The sequence below is a fragment of the Cupressus sempervirens genome, chromosome 3 (assembly GCF_028749045.1).
Source record: "Cupressus sempervirens isolate cs-2001-9-10 chromosome 3, ASM2874904v1, whole genome shotgun sequence".
NCBI lineage: Eukaryota > Viridiplantae > Streptophyta > Pinopsida > Cupressales > Cupressaceae > Cupressus > Cupressus sempervirens.
In genome coordinates, this window is record NC_143120.1 from 179,099,955 (window position 1) to 179,113,293 (window position 13,339).

At 35.4% G+C, this 13,339-nt stretch overlaps 1 protein-coding gene across 1 annotated transcript; it reads left to right on the forward strand.

The window, feature by feature from the left end:
- Positions 1–9,131: 9,131 nt before the first annotated feature.
- Positions 9,132–11,858, forward strand: LOC149565365 (uncharacterized). Its single transcript, XM_089817108.1, has 4 exons — positions 9,132–9,295; positions 9,525–9,663; positions 9,827–10,983; positions 11,490–11,858. Exons 2-4 carry the CDS (start codon positions 9,651–9,653, stop codon positions 11,559–11,561), a joined length of 1,242 nt encoding a protein of 413 aa, XP_089673234.1. The 5' UTR covers positions 9,132–9,295; positions 9,525–9,650; the 3' UTR covers positions 11,562–11,858.
- The last annotated feature ends 1,481 nt before the right edge of the window (positions 11,859–13,339 follow it).

Here is a 13,339-nt window from a genome sequence, read left to right on the forward strand (position 1 = left end):
TAAGTGCCAAGTAACATAGAATCAGCATATGAGTTTGAAACTTCACAAAATCAGATGTAAAATGTCTTCATAGCCGACATAAGACAAATCTCAAAGGATCTAAGTGATAAGATAAAATCATTTATATTTCCTATGCAATCTACATGCAGCCAATAAGAAAAATGGAGAAGGCATGCAACAAATAAATGATGTGCAAGGAATAAGCAAATATCAGAGATTAAATATGTGTTAGGAACCTGTGTGTTCCTTCTGTTTATTTTGTTAGAGTAGTGTTGTTGGACGCATATGCTTTGTAAGTCGTCCCGTGAGTATATTTTATTATCCCACATGCATAGGTAGTATTACTTTTCTAGATCGTACTCAGTATATAAGAATAGGTTGAGGCCCTTGATGGACACAGACAAATTTATTGTATTGAGCTTGCTCAAAGGAGGTTACCCCCTCGAAGTGGCCTGCGATCAGTAGATTCATTCTGAGTTCTGCTATCACTTTGTATTCTGTTATTTCGAGCATTCTCACGATATTGCTATAAGGAGGTTCATCACATCTGGTATCAGAGCACTCTCTTGGGCTCGCTGGGTGGAAATTACATCAAATTTTTTTTCTGTCGTGGCCTTCAGGTTCCTCTCACTTCTAATATCTCTTGTTATTGCAATAACTCTTTTCAGTTGTTCTGTCTGTGAGTGAATTTTTTCTAAGTCGACTGTTCCAAAAAAAAATTTTTAAAAAAAAAAAGAGTAAAAATTTTTCTGTTTTTTAGTCGTAGCTTCCTTGTTTGCTTTCTGTTTCTGCTCATACTTCCGCAGAACATCTGCAATATCATTTCGCATACTTCCTTCCTTGGCGACCCAACCCCAAATTTTACATATCAAAGCCCTAAATCCCTCATTTATCTAATTTTAGGGTTTGCCCTATCTTTTTCACCTCTCATCCAATCGCCACCAAACTGAGCCACAAGATTCAATTCCTCATTTTGCTCCCTTATCCCTCTTGGACTGTTCGCCTCATTTCGCCTCCCTACCCTTGAAACCCTCATTTTTCTGTTTCCCTTGTCCCTAGATAGTCTCCCACCACCCGTCGAACACCCATTTCCTATCTGAGTTTTACCCAAATCCAAGTTTGCCGTAACTAAAAAAGTTTTTGTTTCTCATCTTCTACCCATTCCAAAAAAAAAAAAAAACCTTGCTTTATGGTTGTTACGCGTACAGGAGCAAAAATCATGGAAGAAGAAATGGCATCCCTCAAAACCAAACTTCAAGATCTGGATGACAAAATTCTGGGTCTTAACTTTCAGCAGTCAGCCATGAGCCGAAACCATTCAGGAGATACTGGGTCCTCTTCTGGCAATTTCCGTGGACCAAAGCTTGATTTTCCACGCTTCGATGGTTCTGATCCGACTGGATGGATCTATAGGGCAGAGCAGTATTTCAGCTTGCATAATACTTTGGATAACCACAAAGTCCCCCTTGCATCTTTTCATTTGGAACATGAAGCTCTTCAATGGTTCCGTTGGTACATCAAGGCTAATGTAGGCCCAACATGGAGAGAATTGTGCACCCTCATTTTGGAGCGCTTTGGCCCTAGTTCCTTTGATGATTTCACAGGAGCACTCACTAAACTGCGTCAAACAGGCACTGTAAGAGAATACCAGACAGAGTTTGAAAAATTAGCTAATCACACAGAGGGCTTGTCTGATGAATTCTTCCGTAGTTGTTTTGTCAGTGGTCTGAAGGATGCACTTCGCTCAGAAGTCAAAATGTTTCGACCTACTACAATGATGGAAGCCCTTGGGTTGGCTAAGTTAGCGGAAGACAAGATTAGTGCTCTACAACGCTCCAGATCTAATTTTGTTCCATTCAGAAATACAGGTTCTCACAACCCTCCAGTCATACCAGCTCCCAAAACTACTCCGATCAAGCACTTGTCTGAAACAGAGATGCGAGTCAGGCGAGACAAAGGGCTTTGTTATAATTGTGATGAGAAATGGTCTCGGGGCCATAGATGTGTTCAGCAAAAGCTCTATCTCTTGGATGTGGATTCTCCACCGGAACTGGAAGAATATGTAGACGCTCAGGAAACAGTGGATGATGAGGTTAAGCCTCACCAGCCTGAACCTCCTTCACCAGAAGCTCCACCAGAGATATCTGTCCATGCTTTGGCAGGAGTCACTACTCCACAAACCATGCGGGTCCATGGTTTCTTCAAGAAGATCCCTCTTACTATACTCATTGATTCTGGTAGCACTCATAACTTCATTGATCCACGCATAGCCAAACAGGCTGATTGCTTTATCCATCCCTGCTCTAGCTTTGAAGTCATGATTGCCAATGGGGGCACTTTACCTTGTAAAGGGAAATGTCGCAATGTGCGTCTCTCTATTGGAGATTATAACATGCGCTCTGACATGTTTGCCTTACCCTTAGGTGGCTGTGATGTGGTTTTGGGTGCCCAATGGTTACGCACTCTTGGCCCCATTCTCTGGGATTTTGCTAAACTTTGGATGCAGTTTTTAGCCGAGGGGCACCAACACACTTTGAAAGGCTTACAACCAGGGTCTCTCAGCATCATCAGTTCACACCGTATGGAAAAACTTCTTAAGAAGAATTCACATGGTGTCATCGCTCAGCTCCATTCCATTCAGATGCAGCCATCAGCAGTCTCTAGCACTCCTGCCGATCTCCAACACATTTTGGACAAGTATTCTGGTATATTTGCTGAACCTGTGGGATTACCTCCTTCTCGTCCAGAGGACCACCGTATTCAACTCCTTCCTGGCTTGCTTGAACCATTGCCCATCCCTACACGGATTTGGACTGATATTTCTATGGATTTCATTGAAGGGCTTCCTAAATCCGGTGGCAAGACAGTGATCTTGGTTGTGGTTGATCGTCTCTCGAAATATAGTCATTTTTGTGCCCTCAGCCACCCCTATACTGCCTCCTCTGTTGCACAAATCTTCATGGACCAGATATTTCGTCTTCATGGACTCCCTTCTTCCATTGTCTCTGATCGTGATGCAACTTTTACCAGTCATTTTTGGACTGAACTGTTTCAGAAAACTGGCACCAAACTGAAGATGAGTTCGGGCTATCACCCACAAACTGATGGTCAAACTGAAATTGTCAATAAATGCTTGGAAACTTATCTTCGTTGCTTCACTTCCGAACAACAACATCAGTGGGCCAAGTGGCTCCCTTTAGCTGAATGGTGGTACAATACCTCTTACCACACTGCCTCTAAAATGACTCCATATGAAGCAGTCTATGGTCAGGCACCTCCAGTGCTCCTTCCCTACACTCCCAACAGCTCACCAGTCCAGGCAGTTGACATAGTTCTCCGCAGCAGGGATCAGATTCTTCGTACCTTACAGGATAATCTTCACATGGCTCGTAATCGGATGAAACAGCAAGCAGATCAACACCGTTCCGAGCGCTCATTTCAAGTTGGGGATATGGTTTTTCTTCGTCTACAGCCATACAAACAATCCTCCCTAAAGCTGAAAGGGCGTCATAAGCTGGCCCCAAAATTTTATGGGCCTTATAAGGTTCTGCAGAAGATTGGTTCAGTTGCTTATAAACTGGAACTTCCTCCTTCTTCCCGCATTCATCCAGTCTTTCATGTTTCTTGTCTAAAGAAAGTTCTGGGTACCACTGTCAGAGCACAAACTACTCTCCCTGAAATGGATACGGAAGGATCCATTATCCTGGAGCCGGTGGCAATCATTGACCAGCGCACTCGCCAGCTTCGCTCTCGCTCCATCTCTGAGGTCTTGATTCAGTGGCATGGCATGCAACCAGAGGATGCTACCTGGGAACCCCTTCTTCAGATTCAACAACAATTTCCACACCTTAAGCTTTGAGGACAAAGCTTTTTTCTAAGGGAGAGGGGATGTTAGGAACCTGTGTGTTCCTTCTGTTTATTTTGTTAGAGTAGTGTTGTTGGACGCATATGCTTTGTAAGTCGTCCCGTGAGTATATTTTATTATCCCACATGCATAGGTAGTATTACTTTTCTAGATCGTACTCAGTATATAAGAATAGGTTGAGGCCCTTGATGGACACAGACAAATTTATTGTATTGAGCTTGCTCAAAGGAGGTTACCCCCTCGAAGTGGCCTGCGATCAGTAGATTCATTCTGAGTTCTGCTATCACTTTGTATTCTGTTATTTCGAGCATTCTCACGATATTTCTATAAGGAGGTTCATCACAATATGGATCAAAGATCCATACCTAACCCTAAGTCTTCGAGTGTCTTTATAAGGAAGATGAAATCAGATCAAGAATAGATAGAGAGGCGAATGAAAAAAAGGTGTGTAAAGAAAACTATTTCACAGAAAAGAGTATCAGATCTCAAAAAGGATCAAGATCATAGAAGAGCAGATCAAGTGCCTGTATTCAGTAATCGAAGGATTGTAAGCCATCAGGTTTATCATACCTAATACTCTTTAGCCATTGTATTAGAAAGTAAACTCTATGGTGATAGGTTAGCTTAGTAGTTATTTTGTAAATCCTTTCAATAGGTGATTAAATCCTTTAACATGGTAACACTTCATGTAAAGTGTTTGAAATCCTTTAACTAGGTCACTATTGATACAGTGTAAAGCCTTTGACAGGGTAGGCCTTTAACAGGGCAGACCATCAAAAGTGGTTAAACATTATTACTGTAGTGATTTTGTGGGTATCATCCCACCCCAGTTTTACCTTCTTATTTCTGGAGGGTTTCTGGGTTACCAAATCTTAAGTGTTAAGTGGTGATGCATATTTGTTTCTTATGATTGATTAAAGTTTATATGCATGCATGCTCATTTCAAAAATATGTTATTAAGGATTTGAAACAGTTAAAAAGGATAGTACTTCTGATTCACCCCGCCCTCTCAGATAATCCAACAAGATAATCCAACACTCTTAAGGATAGTACTTCTGATTCACCCCGCCCTCTCAGATAATCCAATAAGATAATCCAACACTCTTATCCAATTATTCATTAATGAAGTGCAATATTTTTTGTTCCTAAAATACTCTCATTCTATTCCTTTTATTCTCCAATTCTCTCTCATGCTCTCCCTATATTTGAGTTTTTCTTTTTTCTTTTTTCCTTGGCATGATGACAATTTCTACATATCAAATCATTCTTGAATGTACCAAAAATGAATAGATAATATAATTTTTCATGTTACAATTAAAATATGTTACAATGTTATTTACGAACATTTTCCATTTAAAAAGATAAAACTTACCTCAAGTGATAGATTTGATGATGAATGGTTGAATTTCCCACTTCAATGTGGATTATTACTTAAAGAATAGTTTAAAATGATATAATATGGTATTTTGCGGGCTTCAACACCATGAAAAACAAGTTTTTGTTTGATATACTACAAAGAGTAGATAGTAAAACAAAAAAATGTGGGCCTTCCTCGATAGTATATTGTCTTTACACCATTTTTTGTGTCTTTCATAGTGCGATTACACTATAGCATGATCACACTATGTAAAAACATAAATTTCACTCCCACCCTCTCTCTTATTATAGCTCTCTCTCTCTCTCTCTCTCTCTCTCTCTCTCTCTCTCTCTCTCTCTCTCTCTCTCTCTCTCTATATATATATATATATATATATATATATATATATATCCCACCCTTTCCCATCCCCTTCTCTCTCTCTCTGTCTGACATCTTTGGGTTATTTTCTTTCTAGTGACCACATATCTTCACATATCTTTTTCTCTATAGAATATTTGGGAAGGTCTTCCCTATCCATTGTCTTCTCCAACATCAACCTTTTCCTTATTTTTTTGTTTACTACTTGTATGATTCCATTCCTCATCTAAACCATCTTCTTTGGTTTTACATTTTTAAGGATCCAAAACCTAAAAGTTATGGAGACTCCATACCTTTTATTTTATTAGTCCTTTTTCATTTATCCTTCTTAGTTTATCCATTATTTTGATCATTATAGTTCTCATTTCTAGGGAGGGTAACATTTATCCTTATTCTATATCTCTTCTACTAAACAAATCTCCACATGTTGATGCCAAAGATGGGAAGGGTTGTTAACCTATACAATAGGGACATATCCCCCCCCGCCACGAACCCAAGAAAAAAGAGAAAAAACAAAAAAACAAAAAAACTATTTTGATTCTTTCTATATTCATAAACATTTCCTTTAAGAATCCCTAATATAGGTAATTGACTCCACATTATAATTTACTATCCATGTGGAGGTGGGAACAAAATTAAGGATTTCCATATTCTCTTCAATTTTTAGTTGAGCAGGCCCTTCCATGTAGTTTCTCTCTTTAAACCTATAACATTAGCCCCTTCTAACCTTCTAGTTGCTCTACCTTCTTTAGAACTTCCCTCATATTTTACCTATATTTCTGAGGTTTTGTCATTGCTTTCCTTTTTCTTTATTTCCTTGTTATTGATATTTAATTGAGTTTTCTTCCCCTCCACTTTTGATTTTATTTATCTTTTTCCTACATAGAATCTACATTTGTTATAAGAGCTTGAGAAATGAGTTTACCATTTTCCTTACTTTGATTTGGACTTCATTTTTTTCCCCATTTTGTAATGATGTTATTTGCTCTTGTAATCCAAATGTCATTTTATTAACCTTGTTGAGTTGTTCATCCCACATCATTGAAATGCTCAAACCTAAATTATAAGTGTTTGGTAATTGCTAATAGTATTTTTCATATTGATTAAGTTGAATAAATTAATCAAATTTAGTTTTAAGAGATACAATTATAGGAAGAATTATGTTAACTGCTTCATTTACATAAATGTAGGCAACTAATTTTTTTGGGGTGACCTTGACAATCACTAGGAGGTTTCTAAAAGAATTGGCAGCACACCTAAAGATATTGTAATCCTAGAACTACAAAGGAAGACCCTCCAAACTCAATTGCAAGCCACAAAAACTAGGTCACTCATTGGGTCAAACCCAAGTTTCTATTTAGAAAGAAAGAGGAAAATTTAGATCATCATCAAAATCCCAAGGTCCCATAGTAAGAACCTTAATCAAATCTTCATAAACCACAAAGTAAAATAAAGATGAAAATTTTGTCATGGAAATTATAGTAACACTTCCTTTTATTTCTCAAATCACATCTTCTCATCTCTTGCATTGATCAACATTAGGCCAAAAGGCCACAGACTTACCCACTAATTAGAGTTTTAGGCCTACTATCATTTTGTCCATTAGCTCATTTAGATTAGTCATCTTTTTTCTCTCCACTATGTATATATGTGATAAACATTTTGAAACTTTGAATTTGTCATTTTTGGGGGGTTCCCTTTTCCCATTTATCCACAAATGTATATCTTCATTATAAAAAAATGAATATAGACCAAGTAGTGATAAGGCTAAAGGGAAGACCAAACCATTAGGAGAAATTTTTATCAAGATTGTTTCCTTTTGTTATATTGAACTGGGGACATTATTTTGGGATGGGGAACCCCTGGTGCCCCTCACCGTACATTCTCATTAAATGTAGAAGGAGTTGAGGATTAAAAAACTTGTAGGGTAAGAAGTTGTAGAGAGAAATCAAAGTCCCCAAACTAATTTATGAAGTAGTCTAAGACTACATTTGGAATTTATTTAAAAAGGAATAGTTCAAAATTAAGACCTTTATGTCATATCTTCAGTATTTTAAATTATTTTCTTTATCTATTAGACGTATGCATGAAAGATGTGATTCTATGGACATCATCTTACTAATTTATTCTTCCATTGAAGGTTATACTATCTTAGGCTTTAAATTTGTGAAATTTTTTTTATTCAACTTGGCTTCTTAGTTAATGTTTATGGTTCAACGATTGAAATAATATTCTCAAATTAATGCAGGATAATTCTAAATCATCTTCCTTTCCCTTATATTTGATTTTATTTAAAATTTGGTATATCTAGCAGTAGATTGGTAGTTTATGCAAGCTCATATATGATACTAAATTTTAGAAACTACTTGACCTACAAGCAATTTTATAAAGATGTTAAGGGAGATGAGATATAATCCATGCTATTATCTTGAGGAGTCATCTTTGTAGTGCAATATATTGGTTTCAAAGTAGCCCATTTAAAGAAAGAAGTATTAAAAGCATGTGGTTCCCCATGTTGAGCTAAACTAAGTAATACTAACCCTAGGAAGAGTTATCCCATTTCAAGAGAAAATCTGTCATTAAAAAAATACACTCTATAATGATGATATGCATCGTTCAACCTACTAATAGAAACAATTTTGTTAGAAGACAAAAACAAATCTACATATGCACAGTTATCCCAAATAAATCTGCATAATTAAAGCTTGTTACTTTTTGTTTTTTGCACAACTATAGAATTAGTCTTTTTTGGAGGGTTGATTTATGAGAACTTGTGCCCTAACATTTTGACAAACTTTTAGTGATATTCATAATTATTGTGAATCTACCTAGTAAAATAAAAGTAACATATCAAATGAAATGAGAGAAAAAATACATATCATACCAAACTAAATTTACAACCATAATTCAAATTAGTGTTTATGAAAGTTAATCAAATGAAATGGGAGAAAAAATGCATATCATACCAAACTAAATTCCCAACCAAAATTCAATAAACAACCAAAGCTTAGATTAATTATTGTTATTTTTTGTAATTAATTATTTTTATGTGTAAGGGAATTTGAACTCAAGACCTCCCACATGAGAGGCTCACAAGTTACTATTTTTGGGAAAAGAGGGGTAAAATTTTATTAAGACAGAAACGAATACAAGGAGAGCTCAACAAGGAGCTCGATCCTGAGCAACAAGATCATCAAATTCTTGCACCATCTCAAAGGACAGTTGCCTCCTATCCCTAATATTCCACCCCGGATCATGACTAGAAGCCCATTTGACTAAACAGTTACTATTGTGTTGTAGGCTTTTGCTTATTTATGAAAGTTAGTTGAATCAATAAAATCACAAGAATTCAAATTAGTGTTTATGAAAGTTAGTTGAATCTATAAAATCAAAATTGTGAGACAATTTATAAACAATATTCCCAATTTCTCCTCTATTAATGATGTATTATTTTTTTCATATGTCATATACTTTTCTTTAAAATAATATTTTTGGGCGGACTATATTCTTGGAGAAACTGATGCATATTAGATCGCTTCTCATTCAAACGCTTTCCCTCAATTGAATTTAAATCCGATGAATCCACACGAAAAGACCAACTTGGGGTATTAATATGCACATATGTTGAAGACGGGTGGTGACGATTAACAGCTGATTCCTGATCAATTGTACTGCATAAGTCGATTTTGTTTGCTGTATGCTTCTACTCCCTAAGAAATATCCGGCTTCAATTATTTTCGCTCTGCTAAATTTTACTGGAAGAGTGTATAAATGCATTAGATTTCTTTCCACCTCTGGATGTTTGCATATTTTATTTCATTTCTTTAGTCTTAAATGATCTTTGGATGTATCTATCCTTTTCCTAAAATGGTGAAATCTGATTCTTTTAATAGTTCAATGACATTTTGCCTCCTTGAGATGTAGATTTCTTTGATTTTCGAGTGACCAAGCAGTAGACCTGCAAGAAAACACAAACAAGGTCTGATTCAATTCTTTACAAATCTAAGGGTAATCTGCTGAGATCAACAGTCATCATCAGAAGAATTCATAATGCGGAGGAGTGGTATGCCTAATTAATATGATTGCTGACCTTTTTCTCTCTTAATCTAGATGGTTAGGCTGTTATCGCTTGCTACATTTTGAAATGGAAATGCTGCAAAGGTTATAATGATCTTTGGTAGGAAGTTGGTTGCATTTCGCTAATTTACTCGTGGAATTTGAAACAGAGGGTTCCATGGCAGCTGATGGGATTCCAATGACAGATAGCTGTGTGGAAAAAACAGGGGAGATCAATGTCGCCGAACGGAATGACAAATTGCAGAATACAAGAGTTTCAGTTGTATTTGATGAGGGAAAGGACGTTATCATGGAAAATCATAAGCATCATTCAAAACTTTTGGAGGAGTTTGAACAGATGGATGATCTGAAGGATGTGAATTTGAAAGAAACATTCGGCGTAGAGGAAAATAAAAAATCAAATTCCTTTGCTTCGATTGACGCGAAAAATTCAAAAGATACTATTAATGGTGAGACAACTGAACTGCACTTTGAAAATAGAGAGGTTTCTCAACACCTTGGAGTGGAAAGCGATGGAAATGACGAAAAGGATTCTTTGCACATTAAAGAAGCCCTGAAGATGCCCCATAATTTACACAAAAATGAGGCCGGTGAATCTGGTTCCACATCAATGCAAGATTTAGTTCCAGAGAAGCCCTCCAAAGAAATTATAAGTGAAGGATTTTGCGAATGTGATCGCTTGCATCAATCTGACAAGACTGAGGACAAGGGCGAGACGAAAGATGTACAGGTGATTGAGAGCATGGAAGGGAAGGGGATCGATCCGATTGAAGATAAGAGAATGGAATCGCCGATTCAAAATTCTGAATTTGAGCCCTTTGCGGTGGTGAAAATTTTTAAGTCCGAAGAAACTGCTGATCCAAAATTATTATTGAAACGTGAAACAGAGGCGTCCTTCGCGGCCAATGATGCGATAAAATTTGAAGATATTCCTAATGCTGAGACAACTGACATCCACCTCAAAAATGGAGAGGTCTCCGAAATTCTTGGAGGAAAAAGAGATGAAAATAAACAAGAAAAATCTTCAGACATTAAAGAAGCCGTAAAGATACTCCAGAATGAACACAAAAATGAGCCTGGTAAGTCCGATTACACGTCAAAGCAAGATTTGATTCCAGAAAATTCTGTCAAAGAATTTACAAGTGAAGAATTTTGTAAAGGTGATCACTTTCATCGGTCTGACAAAATTACGGAGAGAAGCGACACAAAAGATGTACAGATCGCGGAAACGAAGGGAACAGATCAAGCTGAAGATCGTGCAAAGGAATTGCCTGGTCAAGATTATGAACTTGAACCGTCTGCAAAGGTAAACTATTTAAATCTTGAAGAAATTGATAATTTTAAATTACTGGAAACCATGGGAAACCAAAATGCTACGAGAAATATGTCTTGTTTGAATCTATAACAGATACTCCAAGCTTTGAGATCACATCAAAAACAAAATCATGCAGATAGCTATTCTCTTCTATGCCTATGCCTGTATGTAAATACTCATTTGTAGAGACCGAAGAGATTGTTGATAATAATTTATTGGAGGCACAGAGTCAGCTGCCTTCCAATTAATGTGCTTCCAATAAATTGTATCTAAAAATCTCTACTGGCTCTAGAGTTGAATTTTAATAACATAGAAGAGAATTCAAAGTTGGCCTTGGAATCTAAATGAATTTTTTTTTAATCATGTTCAGTTGTTTTGATCCCAAAGCTTCGAGAATCTCTCTGCATCTATAAGGATTTTGTAATATTAGAGCTATGTTATCATTTCTTTTTTATTTCCAATTGCAATTAAAATCTGTGGGTGTGTGTTTGTGTCAGGTTGGCAAAACAAAACCAGCAAGAAGGGCTTCAATTTGGGAGTGCTGCGGGTTTTTGAGTTGGCTGCATTGATCGACAATTTTGAGTGCAAACTTGCATTTCAAGCCCAACCATTCTTACATTCCTGAATACTTTTTTTGGTTTCAGAGAGAGAGATGATCATTTAATTTCGGAGTAAAATCAAGTATTTCGGACCTCCCAAGAAACAAGCTTTGTTTTGTGTAGATCAGGTTATATTGCATCTCTTTTTGGTTGCTGCATTTGGCAAGAAACTATTGGAAACTATTGGATTCATTTTGGATTTATATCTATTCTTGCAATTACTCTTTGGAATTTTACTCATAATATATATAATTACATATTTCTTTCAATTACTCTTTGGAATTTTACTGATGATATATTTAATTAGATATTTCTTTCATGGAGAATTTTATTTTGTTTGCTGCTCTCCACAATTATATTTCTTATTAGTTCTTCATATTTTATGATTTGCTTCTGCAGGGTATGAAATATGATGTTGATTTTATTCTGATTTTAGATATTATTAGATGATATGCTATAAGAAAAATGAAATATTTTGAAACATGATATATTTTTAAATTATGTAAGATAAGATGAAAAGTATTTATAAAAAATATAAATTATATATCTAAAATAGATCTAAAATAAATATAAATAATATACTTCCAAAAGATGGATTTACACTTTTCTTGTATCAAAATAATATTGAGAGTGTTGCATAATGATAGCAATGAAGGAATATGAAAAGTATTTAAAATATTTATAAATAGTATAATTATAACAAACGTGAATCTACAATAACTTGAACAAGTAATTTTGGGAAGGGCATATCGGCATGCCTACCAAGTGGTTAATTGACCAATCTAAAAGTTTGATAAGAGATTCATTTAATAATATCTTTAGAATGTAAAGAAATGGAATGACACAAATACTAACAATACACTCTTTTTTTACCTAGAGTTTAAAGAGATAATAAAGAGTGCATTCTATCAAACATTAGAAAGAATTTCAAAACAATAATGGTGTTACAATTATAGTAGTGATCAATTTAATAGAACTCTTTAAAAGAAAACATATATGATTTTAAAACAAGACAATCTTCTAGGAGTGGATGTAAATAACTAAGGAAAAAAAAAGGATAAACATATAGATTTACTAAATTGTGCTACAATACATTATCTTTAATGATCAACTTATTAAACTTCATTACAACTCATGAGAATGCTACCATAATGTTCTTTCACTTATGATGCACAATGAATAGATTAAAATACTTCTAATTATAGAAGGCTTAGCATACTTTTCAAATTATTTTTTCTAACACCACATATTAAAACTATTAGAAACAATTTTAATATATTTTATATTTATATAATTGAAACCTATAGAAGTATCTAGAATATTTTAACAAATCCACCATTACAACTACTGTAGATGTTCAAAAGTATTACAAAACCTCTTGAGACTTTGACATTTTTCTTATGTTTTTCTAAATACAAGTTCTCAAAGTTGGGTGGCAAACTAGCATTCTTTGAACACCTTGTCCACAAAAGGTGACACGAGCAGTTAAAAGCTTTCCAAAGTTACCTAGATTGCCAAAGCTTTCATGAAACTCCATGAGATTTTCACACCACAAAACATTAAAAGTTTTCAATCAATACAATACATCTTCACTAAAATACAACATAAATGGATGTACACAAAAATAATTTCATAGAATACTAATGTTTAATCATGAGTTCCCCTCATATTCCGCAAGGCAACAAATACACAACGATTATGCCATCACTTTGAAATTAGGAATTTTTCTTCAAAAAAAATATTGGAAA

Coding starts and splice junctions, on each gene's coding strand:
- LOC149565365 (XM_089817108.1), top strand. Junction 10,984..11,489: donor AACTTGAACCGTCTGCAAAG/GTAAACTATTTA, acceptor TGTTTGTGTCAG/GTTGGCAAAACAAAACCAGC.